At 41.1% G+C, this 17,304-nt stretch overlaps 1 protein-coding gene across 8 annotated transcripts in view; it reads right to left on the bottom strand.

The window, feature by feature from the left end:
- The window catches only part of Usp54 (ubiquitin specific peptidase 54), a 95,369-nt gene that overhangs the window by 38,736 nt on the left and 39,329 nt on the right, over positions 1-17,304 (bottom strand). For all 8 annotated transcript variants that reach the window (XR_013042324.1, XM_076544715.1, XM_016003388.3 and 5 more), the window contains exons 4-10: positions 9,552-9,686; positions 7,250-7,363; positions 7,041-7,123; positions 6,169-6,274; positions 5,919-6,065; positions 3,592-3,741; positions 885-1,053 (exon numbers count right to left, since the gene is read on the bottom strand). Coding sequence is in view for 7 of the 8 variants with exons in the window: in XM_076544715.1 (XP_076400830.1) it covers positions 885-1,053; positions 3,592-3,741; positions 5,919-6,065; positions 6,169-6,274; positions 7,041-7,123; positions 7,250-7,363; positions 9,552-9,686 (904 nt within the window). In the remaining variant the exon portion in view is untranslated. The remainder of the gene's footprint in view (positions 1-884; positions 1,054-3,591; positions 3,742-5,918; positions 6,066-6,168; positions 6,275-7,040; positions 7,124-7,249; positions 7,364-9,551; positions 9,687-17,304) is intronic.

Below are 17,304 nucleotides of genomic sequence, written 5' to 3'. Positions count from 1 at the left end.
AGACAAGAATGAGATGCAGTGGGAGGGAGGGCTTGAAGGCATGTACCTTCTCTTTCAGAACTATACTAAGGGCCAGTCCTGCATCTTTACAGAAAGCAAGCCCAAACTATGAGGGCTATAGTTCAAATAGTATCAGCCTCTGTGGGATACCCTGGGATTTTTATAGGAAGGCATTACATAATTCCAAACAGTTGCCTGAGACTAGAACAACTGATCACACGCTGAGGACCATCACTTCTACATTTGAAATTTAAATAAAACTCTTTCACCTCCAAGTATTAGAACTGTAGTGATCTACTGCTTCTTAACAATTCACTTAAGCCAGGGACTGGAGAGATGGCTCAGTAGTTAGGAGCACTTTCTGCTCTTGCAGAGGATTTGGGGTTCTGTTTCCAACACCCACATGGTATAGCATAACCATCCATAACTCCAGTTCCTGAGGATTCAACACCTCCTTCTGGATTCTGTAGGCACCAGGCATAAACATAGGCATACACATAGGCAAAACACTCACACACATGAAATAAATACATATCTTGCTCAAAATTGATTTAAGCCACTATAACACTGCTAGCAAGAATCAATAACCTTTAACAATGTTACAAGGTTACTGAAATATCCCTTATAGTTTTATTTTAGTATCTTGATGCAAACAGATATAGTTCCCTTTTCACTTTTGATTTGAGGACAGCTGATTTGGGGCAACACACTCTTGAAAGCTGAAGAAAATAAAGTTTGGTGCTAATCAGCTTGTGTACAAGTCGGCACTTCTTTCTCCCAGTGTGGTGGACCCTCTTCCTCCTAGCTAGACTATGAACTGAACTTGTAAGTTTGAGACCCAACTATCTGCCTCTACGGGGTGGTGGGAGGGCTAGGCTGCTCACCTGAATCTTCACTATCGTAGCATGTCTTGGTGTATGACAGGAACTGAGCGTGGGGAGGCAGGTCCTGGGTAGACACTGGGGTACCCTGGGGATCTGCATAAAGCAGCAGTAAGGGCTGATAATGCCCTTTGATGCATTTGGTTACCACATCCTTCCATTTCGGACCAATCTGAGCCAGAAACACCAGAAGAATATGACAATTACCCTTCATATCCACAATTCAAAACATAATTCCTTTCCTAGTGTAGTCTTCTTACAACAAAAATTAGGTTAAAAAAAAGATTTTAGATCTAAACTTAATGACTTTCTATTAACACCTCTTTTTAAAGAAAGCATTAAAATACTATCAAAGAAAGATGAATGCAATTAGTTTTATTTCTGTGAACCATCAACTCAGCTTTGAAATATGCATAAAACCTCACAAAGGTGGACATGCTATGTGAGGGGTCTAAGTTGCTTTGGTGAGCAACTTTTTTTCATATATATTAGATTTAAGAGCTCACTTCAAATTTTCACTTCCACAATTTTTTCCTAAATATTAAAATCACCTTAACAAAGCTAAAAGGCAAATAGAAACTCTTTATGTTTTGTTTTTTGTTTTTTGAGACAGGGTTTCTCTATGTAGCTTTGGTGCCTGTCCTGGATCTCACTCTGTAGACCAGGTTGGCCTCAAACTCACAGAGATCCGCCTGCCTCTGCCTCCCGAGTGCTGGGATTAAAGGTGTGTGCCACCGCCGCCCGGCAGTAGAAACTCGTACAGAACGTCTTAGAAGAAATGGCAATTTCAGAGCTCCCACATGGCAGGATGTAACATGTGAACTGCTTAGAACGGACAGTCTGAACCTCTCACCTATAGCCTTGTGGCGGGCGGATCAGCTCTGCCATCACAGTGGAAGGAGGAGTAACATTAACAGCCATAACAGCCGTAGAAACAACAACTGGACCAAACCCCTAGACGCATCCCTTCTTACGCTTGAACCAGGCTTATTCTTAGGTGTAAGTTATGGCTTGCCAGTTAGACAACTAGCTAGTATGGTAGTTTACTCATAACAGACATTCAGTAAATTAAAACTAAGTTGCCATTATTTTAATTAAAGCATAGTTTATGTTTTCACATACCAATCTTATTATTTTATAAGAATACTTTTCAGATAAAAAACCTAATGTTCAAATAATTTGTTATCCCCCCAAAACAAACAGAATATGGGAAATATTTGACAAAGACTTTACCATTTATGGACGCTTTTGCTTCAAATCTACAGACTGATACGGTCAGCATAGCTGCAGCAGTCTCCATAGCTGCTGCTTTTTATTATTAATTAAATTTAATTCATTTATTTTACATCCCAACCATAGTTTCCCTTCCTCCTCTCCTCCCATTATCTTCCAGGCCTCCCTTTGTGCCTGATGATTTATGACAAGTGGCTTTCTAATTGATGCAGACACCTAAACCATGTTATCCACAGATCTGCTTTAGACAAGACCAAATTTCTTACTTCAAGCATCACTACAGCCCCATGTTTCATGTCAACCTCTAATAAGTTCTAATAAGCCACTCCAGGGAAATCAGAACTGTAGAATAATTTTGGGTTTGGTTTTGTTTTGTCAGGGTTTCTCTTTGTAGCCCTGTCTGTACTGGAACTAGATCTGTAGACTAGGCTGGCCTCCAGCTCACAGAGATCCGTCTGCCTGGGATTAAAGGTATGTGCCGCCACCGCCCTGCAAAGGTTAATTTTTAATAGCCTTGAAGCAAATTATTACCTATGGATAATGCCAGATTGAAAATCCTCAACTCAGTGTTAAGCATATAATCTAATTAGCTGCATTACATGTTCCCATTTAAATTAACCATTTAATAATGATGATGATGATTTGTCAATTATAAAAACATACCCATGTTGAATGTCTAGAGAGACTGAGAAAAAAATAACAAAAGATATCCTGTTCCTATCTATTACAGAATTTAAAACTAATGCCCTTACATTTAACAGATAAAGGCCAGGTGTAATACTCTTACCTGTAATTTGGAAGGCTAAGGAAGGAGGACTTCTACAAGTTTGAGGACAGCCTGGGCTACACTATAAGTTCCAGACCAGCCTGCATTACAGATCAAGACCCTGCTTCAGAAAAACAACCAACTAGGGCTGGAGAGATGACTCAGCAGTTAAGATTGGTTAATGCTCTTGTACAGGACTGGAGTTCAGTTCTCAACACCCATGCCAGGTGGCTCACAGACACCTGTAATTCCAGACCCAGCAAGATCTGACACCTCTAGCCTCTGTGGGCACCTGCACTCACATGCACATACCCACATAGGCAGGCATGCACAAATGTACAGACACAGACACAGTTTTAAAATTATAAAATTAGCCAGGCAGTAGTGACACATGCCTTTAATCCCAGCACTCAGGAGGCAGAGTTCAAGGCCAGCCTGGTCTACAAAGAGAGTTCCAGGATAGCCAAGGTTACACAGAGAAATCCTGTCCCTGCTCCCCCCCAAAAAAATCAACAAGTAATAATAATAATAAAAATTAAAATTAAACCTTATTTTAAGAAAAACAACCAATCCAATCACAAAGTATGTGTGTCTTACCAACATTGTAGAGAATCACCATTCAAAATTATTAAAATAAAAACTGGAGAAAATTAAATATGATTTTTCAAAATTTCAGTCACCAAATACTTCAAGATCTTTGCATATTCCTACCTCTTTAACATGAGCGTCATCAAAATACATCCATTTTCTGATCTTTGTTTGAAAAAAGAATGTAGAATAATGTTTGCCATAGTAACAGATCATTCCTACTAAGTATAGTTCAGACTGTTTGGCCCGGTCATCTGTCACTCTGAAAAACAGCTATGGGAAGAAAAAGTGAAGAAAGGAAAAGATCCATCACATAGGCAACCATCTAACACAATTCCTCAGCAGACTCCATCAACATTTCTCTTTCTTCTCCCACCCCAACAAGGCCACACTATGTAGCCCTGGCTGGGGGACTCACTATGTAGGCCAGTCTGGCCGCAAATGCATGGCAATGCTTAAGCCTCAGCCTTCTGAGTGCTGAGACTGTAAGCACGCACTACCACACCTACCTCTTCCATCAACATTTCGTTATTTTGTTTTATTTTATTGACATAGAGCCTCATGTAGCCCAGACTGGCTTTGAATTTATTGTATAGCAAAGAATGACTCTGAACTCCTGATCCTCTACTTCTGGCTCTCAAATGCTGGGATTACAGATGTGTGCTACCAGGTCCAGTGGCCATCAACATTTCTTAATGAAGACAGTAACTTGCTTCTCCCCTCAAGCTGAACTAACTATTTTTGCTGGTCCAGACTACTTATTAGAAAGGAACTGAAAAGGCACACTGGTGGCACATGCCTATAATCTCAACACTCTGAGGCCAAGACAGGAGGATTCTAAGTCTAAAGTTGGCCGAGGCTGCATGGTGAGTTCAATTTTTTTTTTTTTTTTTTTTTTACCTTTTTTAGAGCTTTATTGGGGGGGGGGGTGAGAGAGGGAGAGAGAGCTCAATTTTTTTTCCAATATTTTCTCTCTGAGGCAGAAGAGAAGTCAGAACAATTTTTAAACAAAAACCAGCTCTCAAGTTTCAAATTTTTTCAGCTCCTAGGTGCTCAGCTCTGTCTCAAGTGCTAAGAGACATACAAACACTTGAATTAAGGGATTCTGACCTACGAATTTTTCTAATTAAGAAAATAGTCAAAATCGGGCATAGAGCACAGACCTATAATCCTTCACCTGTACTTAAAGACAGAGAGGCTGGGTCAAGGGAAGTAAGAGCTCAGGAGCAAAGGAGGCTGCAGAGCCCCTGGGGGTCCAGCTTGGGTTCTAAGAGATTCTGACTCAAAGATTTTTTTTATTAAACCAGAAATACAGAGTATATAGACTGTAAAACAAACAAACAAAAACCTATTTTTAAGATCTTACTGTGCCCAACCTACTTTAGTTAGATTCCTTGAGGAGACTCAAAATGTGACCCCAGACAGTTCATTCATTCATTCTCAAGAGTGGCTATTTAAAACAAGAACAGCCTCTCCTTAGTCACAGGACTACCACAGACAGAAACCGGAACAAAAGAAACCAGACTTTCTGGTTCTCCTTGAACTGAGAGAAAATACTAGCTCTCCCTACTTCAGGATACCAAGCCGCTACAAATGAGACCTATTCTCACATTTTTCCCATTCCCCAAAATAAATACACGGAAACCCCTAAGCTACTAAATTATCATCTAAGCTATTTTATTACTGTCAGATCCCAACCCCACAAAATGGCGATCTGGGTTCAGTTCAGGCTGGATTCTGACCCAGTAGCACTCAGCATTCCACAGAAACCTTGTAAAGTGAATTTCTGTTTGCCAAGGGAAAGTCATCACTTTCCTACAGCCCTCCAATCTCAAGAGAGCATCCAGTCCTCTATTAGCGTAAACAAGCTTCCAACAGGTCAGACCCTGCCCTCCTGCTGCCACAAGGTAACCCTAGAACTGGCAGGGCTCTCCTCAGATACCTCTGTCTGTTCTCCATCTCTTATCTACAATACAAAAAAAAACAAAAACAAAAACAAAAAAAACCTTCCCCCTCACAAGGGAGTGGCCTTGGGGGTGGTTTCTCTGTGGCATCCTCTCTGTGAATTTCCTCTTCTTGGGCTCAGGCCACCAACTTCTACCTCCTTCAGCTCCCAAAGTCAAGACAGCTTATTACTTTGACCTTACTATCCCATGGTTGAATACACTTCTCTGCACCATCCTGATATAAACAAACAGTAAACATCGATAGAAACTGATTGTTTTTTAATTAGTATCTAAGTTCTGCCCATCCTGTTGTTCAAGGCAAAAATTGTGCCATTTTTTTTTTCTAAAAGGGTTCTACCATCCTCACAAAAATGGTATGTGAGTATGTACATGAAGCTCACGAATCTGCACACAGAACACAAGTATGTCTGTCCAAAATGCTCTATTAATTGTCACATAGAACATAGCTTGAACAATACTGAAATAAAGACAGCTAACACATACATCACCCAGCTTAAGGCAGGTACCCAGACTGTGGATGACATCCTCTGCCAAGTCTGAATGGTCTGAGTCCCAAACCAGTCCAATTGTGATAATCTGTGGTGCGTTCATCAACACTCGGCGGATCCGGATCCTCTCCCCACAGTTGCTCTGAAATACAGACACAGTGCTAGTTCAAACATTCCCACCTGCTCTGTGGCAATGCTACAAGCCGGGGTTCTTTCTCATCCTAAATTCCATGGAGTTAACTCACCGGACAGTTCCGCAGATCCCCCATGGTGCTGGCGTTCTGAAGCAGTTCACCAAACATACTTGGTGACGGTTTCTCTCGTTTTTCCAGCATACAAATAGCCTGGTTACTTCAAGACGGGGAAAGGAAGAAAGTAATGGCAGATGTTGTACCAAGTTATGGCTAAATTAAAAAATCAAAATCATTCATACAAACCCTAACTCAGACATGTCATTTTCTTTTTCTTTCTTTAAGATAGGGTCTCATTGGGAGTTCTCTGTGGCTGTCTTGGAACTTGCTATGTAGACCGTTCTGGCCTCCAACACATAGGCCCATCAGCTCCTGCCTCCCAAGTGCTGGGATTAAAGGCGTGGTGTGCATGTGTGATTTTCATTTGCTGACTATACTACAGCCCCATGTCCTGACTAGCCTCAGTGTCCTACAAACACAGTGAGTCTCTCTGTCTGTCTCCAAATTCAAATCTTACAGACTCTCCATTTCTCCTCCCATTTTGCTAGCCATTAATAAGCCTAGGAATTCTGGACTTTTGCAATATAGCACAGATTCAACATAAAGATATATGCTATTTGGTGGCCTTCAGTTAAAACCCAATCAGCTGAAGGAATGCCTAACAGTGCAATAAAGAATTCCCTAAGAGCGGGCTACAAGAACGACTCAAGTGGCAGTTAAGAGCACTGGCTGCTCCTCCAGAGGACCCGGGTTCAGTTCCTAGCACCCACTTGTCAGCTTATGGCTGTCTATTACTCCAGTCCCAGGGGATCCACTACTCTCTCCCACCTCTGTAGGCACCAGGCATAAGCATGGTGCACAAACATACAGGCAGGTAAAACATTCATACACATAAAATAAAATCCACGAGAAGTCCATGAACTCACCACAGGGAAGTAGTAGAGATGTAATGCACCATCTGGATGAAGGGCAGGGGGTCGGAAGTGGCACCACAGCTAGTGCATACACACTGGGCCCGAGGGAAAGCAAACCGAGCAGTCACAGTCAGCAACTGTTCTGAAACCCACTGACTCTACATCCCCAGATAAAATGTCCTTCAAGAAAAAGTCTAAGACATGAGGATAGAGAGGTCTACCTGCTCAAACAATGTCATTGCAAATTTCTGGTGAGAAATGCAGTGTTGGGCAGTACATATATCCTCTTTGGTTTCATCCGCAATGTGGAAGTGAATTCTCATCAGGAGATTTTCCTGACCAAAAAAAAAAACAAAAGCAGCACACTTAAAAACCAAATGGACCAGTTGTAAGCAATTCACCCCCAAGACACAGAAACCTTCCTGGAAAGCAGGAATATCTCTAAATTTTTTTAAAGAAAAAAAGATAGATAGACAGACAGACAGAAGAAATTAATGTAAGGCATAGATCATTCAGATTTTACCAGTTTTGCATGAACTTGGGTTTGGATGCAACTAGATGCCATTTCCTCTAGTTTTGTAACAAAACATACAGTTTTGTAACAACAAGCACAATCAAGACACCACAGAGCTGCCCCATGCTCCCTCTTTACAGCCTCACCCAACTGCCGTACTCCTACTACTCACCACTAGCCTGCTCCCCACATTTATCATTGTCATTCCAAGAATATATCAGTATATACAGAAACAGTATATAAAGAAAAAACAGCATCGCATAGTACACAACTTTTTTTCTTTTTTCTTTTGGCAACAGAGTCTCCTGTATCTTAGGTTGGCTTAGAATTCACTATGTAGCCCTGGATGACCTTGTACTTCTAATACTCCTCCTTCCACTTCATGAGTGCTGGAATTACGGTGTGCACTTCTGTCGGATTTATACATTAGGGATCAGACTCAGCTACACACATTAGGCAAGTACTCTACCAACTGAGCTACATTCTCAATCCCAGTAAATAAACTTTTGATATTACATTTCCATTCAGCATTATTCCTATACCAACCCCCTTTTTTATTTTGAGATCGAGCTCCAGTCCTGCAAGGACTCCACTGCAAGACAAAGTCTTAAAAAGAAATAAATAAGGGGGCTGGAGAAATGGCTCAGAGGTTAAGAGCTGCTCTTCCAGAGGTCCTGAGTTCAATGCCCAGCAACCACGTGGTGGCTCACAACCATCTGTAATGAGATCTGGTGTTCTCTTCTGGCCTGCGGGGACACATGCAGGCAGAATAATAATGATATTAATAAATAAATAAATCTTAAAAAAAGAAACAAACAAACAAACAAAACAGAAACAGAATCAAACTCATTATGAAAAATCTCACTTTATAGGCCTGGGAGGTCTAGAACTTGCTACATAGACCAGGATGGCTTTGAACTCACAGAAATCTCCATGTGTCTGCCTCCTCCTAAGCGATGGTATTAAAGGCATGGACTACCACATCCAGCGTACTGTTTTAGTTCGTTACTTGGTCTGCCTATGCATAGGGGTGGGAATCACAGGACAACTTTTGGAAACCAGCTCCCTTCTTTTACCTTATGGCCCTGAAACTCAAACTCAGATTATCAGACTTGGCAGCACATTAACCATGTGCCACTAAGCCATCTCACTGGCCTCTGTCTTGTCTGTCATTCATGCTGAGGCAGGTTCTCACATAGTTCAGATAGGCCTTGAACTTGTTCTTCATCCAAGGTTGGCCTTCAATTCTGGTATGGTGGCACACGTTCACAATCACAGTACTCAAGAGACGGAGGCAGGAGGATCACCAAATGTTTAAGGTCACCCTGATTTACATAGTGAGTTCCAGTCCTCCAAGGACTCCACTATAAGACTCATTATTACAAAGAAATAAACAGTTAAACTCACTATGAAAACCAGCCAATGACCTCAAGTCTTCTGAACTCTATACTACTTATCCAACTTCAAAAGATTTTCCATAGCATTCTGTGTATCGGCACATGCATTTAGCAATTAGGATAAGGGAGATCAAGGATTAAAGTCACTAGAGCAATGTAACTGTTTATGAAGAACATCATAGTCTCTGTTTAATATTTTGAAAACAGAGAAGGTCAAAGTATGTGGTTGCCCAGACAGCGCAGCACCATCAATACAGCATTACCTGGGAATGTGTTAGAGCTGGCTATTCTCAGTCCTATGCCAGACTATTGGTTCAGCTCTGGGAGTACAATTTGTACTTCAACATGCCTTGATTCCCCTGAAGGTAAAAGCCACTGTTTTATGTAATGGCAAGCATTAAACTACCCTAATCCTGAAGGGGAAAAAAAAAATCATAAAGCCACTAGGCAATTCACATTGTAGAAGTAGACTCTAGAACTCTTGAGAAGGTTGAGAAAGTACTATTCCAATGCAGAGAACAGGGCATAGTAAATGCCATCATAAAATAGTCAGGACTTGATGGGATGAACAGTCCTACTCCATATCAGAGAGGGCAAGAGGGAAGCACTTACGAAGCACTCTGCAGCATCATCCATGATTCCCAGCTGGAAGCGTTGCTCATCCTGGAAAGTCTTTGCCAGAGCACTGCGGAGAGCGTCCGAGGGAAGCACTTTTTCACTGCTACACTGGAACTGATTAAAAATGCCCTGTAGGGATGGTTAGACAAGAGGAAAAGCACAATGCTGTTAGTAAGCCCCTGTAATCCTAGTCTGTCGTGCTATCATCCTCATGCTGACAGCCATGGAAACAAGACACATTCAGCTAGCTATTTAAAAAAGTCAAGTCTGAAAATTGGAATGAGGAAAATGTCTCTGCAATACATCTTGCATCTGAGTGTGATGCCATCAAGGACACATTAGGAGAACTCACTGTCAAGATATAATGTAATGCAGTTACAATACCTCCTGAAACAGAAAGGTAGATATGTAGTATAAAGAGTAAGCTATATGTAAATGGATTGGCAATTATTCTTTGGGAGGAGTCTTCCTACTATGAAACATAGCCCTCTTTTGTATTTTTCAGCTAATATAAGATTGTCCAAACTGACAAATAATATAGCAAGCCATGCCTTGTGTCCATAACCCCAGCACCTGAGAAGCTGAGGCAGAAAGATCAAGAATTTGAGACCAGCCAGGAGTGGTGGCTGGCACATGCCTTTGGACTTTTTCCCACTATATATACTCTTTCAGTAATATAATAATAATAATAATAATAATAATAATAATAATAATAATAATAGAACACTCTGTGTGTGCCTTCCACTCAGAAATAGGCATTCCATTATGTTTACTTCCAGTTACTTCCTTGCAGTACTTAGGCCAAAAACCTTGAAAATCATGATTGAACCTCTCCTGGTCTCTCACATCCTGTCAATTGTACTTCTACACTCAAATATCTTTAGAACTCACATTGCTCACCACCTCATTCACTGCCAACTCTTCTCTTCACTGGACGATTGTAACGATTTCTTTTTCTACTATTTTTTAAGGTTTAATTTTCATTTATGTGTGAGTGTGGGTATGTACAATGACACGCAGGTATGAGTGGAGGCCAGAGGCTTTAGATCCTTGAAGCTAGAGTTACTGGCAGTTGTGAGCCGCCTGAAGTAGGTTCAGGGAACTCACTAAACTTGGGTCCTCTGGAAGAACCACTTATCCATCTTTTTCAACCCAACTGCAACCATATCTTGAACCATGTTTCCAAAGAAATATACAGTAGGCTCAAAACAGTAGTCAGATGATTCTTTAAAAAATAATTAAAATTAGGTTCAGAATATAGCTCAGTTGGTTGAATGCTTGCCTACAATGCACAAAGCCCTGGCTTGGGTCCCCAGTACGGCACAAACCAGGCACAGTAGCACATGCCTGTAATGCCGCTGTTCCAGACATAAAAGCAGGAGGTTCAGAAACTCAAGGTACTCCTTGGCTACATAGCAAGTTTGAGGTCAGACCAAGCTACATAAAACCCTGCCTCAAAAAACAGTAATAAAATCAAATGTCATTCCTCTGTTGAAAACCCTCCAAAGATTTCCCATCACTTATACAGTAAAGGCCAAAGTGAAAATGTACCATGCTCTTTGACCTAATCTACTTCTGACTCACGCACACCAGCCATAAGACCTCTCACTACATCCTACAACCACTTGGATGACCTAGACTCAGGGACTCTGTACTTGTATTCCCTACTTGAGTCGGTGTCTCTTAGTGCAGCTTATTCCTGCAGGGTTTTATCCAAACATCACTTCTCAGTACAGCAGCTCCAGATCAACCTACTTAAATTGCAGGCTCTGGGCCAGGCATGCACACCTTTAATCCCAGGGAGGCAGCAGCAGTGGCAGGCAGCTCTCCGAGTTTGAGGCCAGCATGGTCTAAAGAGCGGACAGCCAGGGCTGTACACAGAGAAACCCTGTCTTGAAAAACCAAAAAAAAACAAAGAAACAAACAAAAACAAACAGTACTTCACCCAAGATACATGAACTTGGGTAAGCTATTTAACTTCTCTAGATGTCAGTTTCTCTCTATTTTAAGAGACTGAAGAATAATATTTACCTTTCTCAGTTAGTTGAACACTTAATGAAAAAAAGAGCACTATAAATATTAGCCTCCAATAAAATGTATACAGATTAGCATGTGTGTACACGATACACACGTAGATGAGGCTTATGTCTGACAGTAGTAACTGCCACCCAAGTGTCAGCTGTTCCTATTTTAAGTTACTAAGCTGTCCATCTGTCACTGTCCTATACTAAAGGAGCCTCAGTCAGATGCTTCTACCGAGCTAACAACTCAGTCTCTAAGGTCTGAGCAGGAAGGAAATTTTTAAAAATTTTTAAAAATATTTTATTTTCTATTCTCCTGTTCTCATTCAAGAAAGGCAGATTTTAGCCCGCTTGGTGGCACACATGCTTAATCCCAGCACTCAGGAAGCAGAGGCAATCAGATTTCTGTGGGTACCAAACCAGTTTGGTCTAGTGAGTTCCAGGTCAGTCAGAGGTACAAAGACCCTGTCTCAGATAAAATTTAAAAAAGAAAAGAAAAGGGGGGGAGGGAGAACAAAGAAAAAAGAAAAGCAGGTTTTCCATGCCTTAAAATGATTAGGATCTTATAAAATAAAATAAATGATTAGGATCTGGGCACAGAAAGGAAAGGTCCAAGGTCAGAGCTCTGTCTGCACACACAGGGGACGGGCAACAACAGATCTGGTCCTCGTATTCAGTAGCTTCAATGTCTCCATGCTGCATTCTTTCCTCACCTCCTGATTAATCACAGGCAGCTTCCCCACCCACACTGAGTACAGGCATGTGTCTCCAATGGCCCTTGACTGGCTCCTCTATCTTTCCTTACTGTAATTACCATCAGCCTTGCTCTGCTCGGGCTAGGAAGAACTGGATGGGGAGCAGCAGCCTGGGCCTCCCTAGCTTGCATCTGTGGAGCTGTAACTGCAAGAAGCTCAGGCACAAAGCCCCTCTGTTAGGGCAGCACACTAACCCTGTGTGTCCCTCTCACATGAGCACAGGGCCTGGACCCGGCCTCCTCCTGTTCCCTTTTCCACCCCTCCCACCTTTCCCAGAGGGAGATCCTGTTCACACCACAGAAAGCCAAGAACATTTAGTTCAGCAGTAAGAACAGGTGGCAGCACCAATAAGGAACAAAAACTGGTATTATTCCAGTCGCTGGGTTCCACAGCAGGAGAGAGAAAGGACAGGAAGAACTCAAACCCAGGAACCATCCTTTCTTGTGGGTTCCTAACAATTCCATGGTGATAAGCCAAAAAAACACAACACCTTTCAGGTTTCTGTCTACAGTCCCTCACACAAGGAAACTAAAGGTCCTTTTCATTCATAAAATAGTAAAATGTTTTTTATCTGTTAACTATTTTCTTGGATGTAGTACAAAATAACAAGACTCTAATGACTAGAAGCAGGTGCTTCCCCACCCATCTCTCTTGTATCAAGTGGCAGACAACTCTGTCCACGTGAGCACATAATTATCTGGATTAGCAGAGGCCATGTAAATAAGACACAGTGCCATGAAGACACACAGTCTCTGTGTTCTGGCATCTACAAATGCAGCTGCTGCTTAAGTCTTCTCTCCCCTAAACCACACACCCTTGCTTTAAGCAGAGAATAGCTTTTTATTTCCCTCTCGGAATATCTAGCTTTCCATCTAAATCTTTTTTTTTTTTTTTTTTTTAATGTCTGGGCTCATTTCTTTCTTGCTTGCTTATGACACTCAGTGGCTTTCTCAGGCTTCCTTGCCACACTGGCCCTCCTGGGGAGCGGAGCCACCCATCTGCTTGGGGGAAGGAGACACCTCAGACCAGGAGGTCTAGGCCACAGACTCGCCTAGACTCTGGAGGGTGCTGGTAGCAGGAGGCTGCATGTCACCATGGCTGAAATTGCAGCCAACCAGCAGGTCTCCCCAAGTGATGCCACTGAAGCCAGTGTCCTCAAAAGCTCTGGTGTGCTGTCTGCCTCTCCTCTGCAGAGTGGCCTGGAGAAGGCCTCGCATCTTCTGTTTTCCTTGGCAGTGGGCTCTAGAACCATCGAGCTTACCTTCCATTCCTAGGGAGGCCTCTGCAGACACTTGCTGCTCTTCTCAGTACAGCACTTCACCCCAATAACTGGCACACATGCCTCCTGAAGTGGCCCCTCAGCCCTGGAGTTCCAGAGTCAAAATCTAGCTTTAGAATTTAGGTGGGTGGGCTGACTCTTGCTGGAGGCCTCCAGAAAACATTAATCCAACTGATCGAGAATAAGACCCTACCACAACTCAAAGCCAAGTTTGAAGGAAGCTTTAATTAAATACTGGCAAGGTGGATGGACTCTGGCCTGGTCCATACTTAGGATCCCAAGAAATGGCCCTAAAATAATTCTTAAGTATTAGAGACAGTGAGGTTCAGGAAGAGATTATGTTCTCAGTAATTGTAATACTTGAAGGGCTTGAGGTCTTCCCATCAGCAGCCCAACTTCCATCACTCACAGGTGTCCAGCAATCCCTTTTGCAAAGGCATCATATACCTGCCTGACATTTGCTCAGATCTTCAGGATTCCAGTTCTGATCCGGGCTTCCCAATTTGTTTAGCATTTTGGTTCTCATGATCATTCTTTTCCTACACCTTCTGGAAATCAAAGAATCTAAATGTAGACAATCTAGTCTGTAAACATAAGCCTCTGGAAGTAAGGAAGTTAGTCTCTGAGGCTTGTTGATGGCTGACAAAAAAACAACTTCCATTGATTTTGTGTGGTCAAAGAACGCTGTTAGTTCTCCTTCAAGACAGGGCAAGGTCACGCACATATTTATTTGAAGCAACCTAAATGCCAACAAAAGATTTTTCACATTTTGTTATAGAAAAGTTTTAAATACATCAAGAGCAGACAGACTAGCATGACCAGCTTCCATGTGTCCATGATCCAATTCAACAATGACCAGTTTGTGGCTAATTTAATTCTCTTCATGTTGCTTGCCTGTATATGTATCCTACTCCAGATCTTTTGAGGCACATGCCAGACATTTTTCACCTATACGTACTCCAGAATATAACTCTAAAAAATAACTTTTTATTTAAAAAAAAAAAATGCCTATACCATACCATCCTCTAAACAGGGTAACAAGAATTCCTTAATATCATCAAATTATCATCCAGTTTAATAAAGATTCTTTTTCGGGGGGGTGGGGGGTGGGGGGGTTCTTTTTGCTATGTAACCCAAAATAACTTCCAACTCACTATATAACCAAGCTGGTCTCAAACTCAGCAATGTTCCTTCCTAAGCCTCCAAGTGCTGGAGTTACAGGCATGTACTATCAGGCCCAACTATAAAAATATTTGATCCAACTTTAGGGAACACACAAAACAATTGGCTATTATCTCCCTTGGCATTCTCTCCCCTTATAACTAAAAAGAGCTACCTTCTAGACTTCTTAATTAGAAAAGCATTCACATATCCTATATTATTACTTCCTTTAAATTGTTATCAATGTCATATCAACTGGTGAGCTTAAGTCTTTATTTATATTCAATTGATACTGAATTAAATATTCAATATTTTGGTCTTTTGGTCTTAGAATGGAAAGGATAAAGTTACCTATCACGGGCTGGAGAGATGGCTCAGAGGTTAAGAGCACCTACTGCTTTTCAAGAGGTCCTGAGTTCAATTCCCAGCACCCACATGGTGGCTCACAACCATCTGTAATGAGATCTGACACCCTCTTCTGTATACATAATAAATAAATAAATCTTTTAAAAACAAAAAAAGTTACCTATCACACTTATCCCTGCTGCCATTGCAGACAGAGATTTCCATACACACAAAGACAGAGGCAGAGAGCGGCAAATCACCAAAACTTCAAGATAATGGACACAGACAAAGACGGGCCAGAACACAGAACTGCTTCTAGTGAGAAATCAAACTGATGTTGATATTTTATACAACACAATGGTCAATTTACTAACTTTGCCATAACAAAAGATGAGGGTCCTCACAAATTACCAACACTATTAGAATCATTATCTTATCCACTTACTGCATTGAAAGAATGAAAGGACTCTTGTGGATATACGCAAAGATTCTAAGTCTATATTAAGTTTAGACTGTCATACATTTAGGAAAAGAAAGAATTAATCATGATATCTGTATTTTCACTTGTAGTTACACCCTTCTATTTGATTAAAATGTGCAATCTGAACTCCAAATTTTAAAAAGAATGAAGGATTTAGATTAAATTAACCAAATTATCTCAATGGTAAAATCAGCTGGAGATAGTTAAAATATCCACAGCCTAGGAGGACTTAACAACAAAGACTAATCAAAAAACAACACAATTTTGCTCATATCCATAGGTAATTAAAATAAGGAAGCTAAACAAGCATATAGTAATTGGAATAGACAAAGATTGACTTCCTCACATATAGACTTTTCTTTACTAGCTAAGATTTCTAGGGAGCAAACTAGAACTCTCATTTCCTGCTTTAAATAGTATAGGGTAACAGGCTTACTCTCGAATATTTGTCATGAAGAATAATGGAAAAATCTTTCCATTGCTATAGTCTAGGAAAACTGGGTTAATGATGAACAGTGAATAATTTCTCAATCACTTTATTCCCTGTGCTAATCTTTCAGCACTCAAAAGGAACAGCCACATGGTACAACTCAAAAGATATTGAAGGATTTCCCCTCTAAATTCTCAAATTAACCACAGCTAAACAGTCGAATTGTTCTCTTAATACAGAAGTTTCAGGCATCTTATAAACCAAAACCTACTTCCTCCTGTCACCCTACCCCACTAGGCATCATGCTCCACCTTTTTAGCTGTATTCTAGGATTGTTTTTTTTTTCAATCACTAACTGAAAAATTAAATTTAATCAACCAAAGCAACACTCTTGTCTGCCTCTAACAAGAAGCACTCTGTCCTACATGCTGGCACTGTCGAAGCCCAAGTACAAGCTCTGGAAGAAGAAGAACATCTTTGTCGCATACTAAGTACAGAGACAAATGAATATGCCAACACCAATGTTAGACCCTGTGGTCAGGGGTGCAGGAGCAACCCAACATGAACAATAAGAATGCAGGGCTGCCGGGCTACAGGTGATGACAATTTAGGTCAGGAAAAGTCATTTAATCATAATAGATATGAATAAGTCGGGTTTTGAAACAGTAATTGGTACAACACAATCTTCTACTTGTTAAATCAGAGTTGACAGGCATCAAGGTTTGGAGAAAGCAAAATGATACAGTGACACTGTATCAATTTTCTCTTTTTTAAACTAATTAATTGATTTGTATATGTGTGTATACATGTGTGTGGGTACAAGTGTACCCACAGCAAATGTGTGGGGGTCAGAGGACAACTTGCAGAACTTGTCTCTCTTTCTACCCTGTGGGTACTGATGATTAAACTCAGGTCTTAAGCTTGATGACAAGCACCCTTACCCACTGAGACATCTTGTTGACACAATTCTTTTTTTTTTTTTTGGTTTTTTGGTGCCTGTCCTGGATCTCACTCTATAGACCAGGCTGGCCTCGAACTCACAGAGATCTAGCTGGTTCTGCCTCCCAAGTGCTGGGATTAAGGCGTGCACCACCACCGCCACCAGCCGACACAAATTCTTTAAAACAAAGGTAATTAGCATGCCAAAACTAAAGTGCGAAATTATATAGATTTAATACCAATTAACACAGGGGAAAAACAGTATATTTCATTGTACCAAAAGAAAAGAATCATAAATATTATTATATACAAAGCACCATGAAGCAATCGGAAGCA

Source organism: Peromyscus maniculatus, chromosome 9 (assembly GCF_049852395.1).
Source record: "Peromyscus maniculatus bairdii isolate BWxNUB_F1_BW_parent chromosome 9, HU_Pman_BW_mat_3.1, whole genome shotgun sequence".
In the NCBI taxonomy this organism is placed as follows: domain Eukaryota; kingdom Metazoa; phylum Chordata; class Mammalia; order Rodentia; family Cricetidae; genus Peromyscus; species Peromyscus maniculatus.
This window is presented reverse-complemented; position numbering and strand designations above follow the sequence as displayed.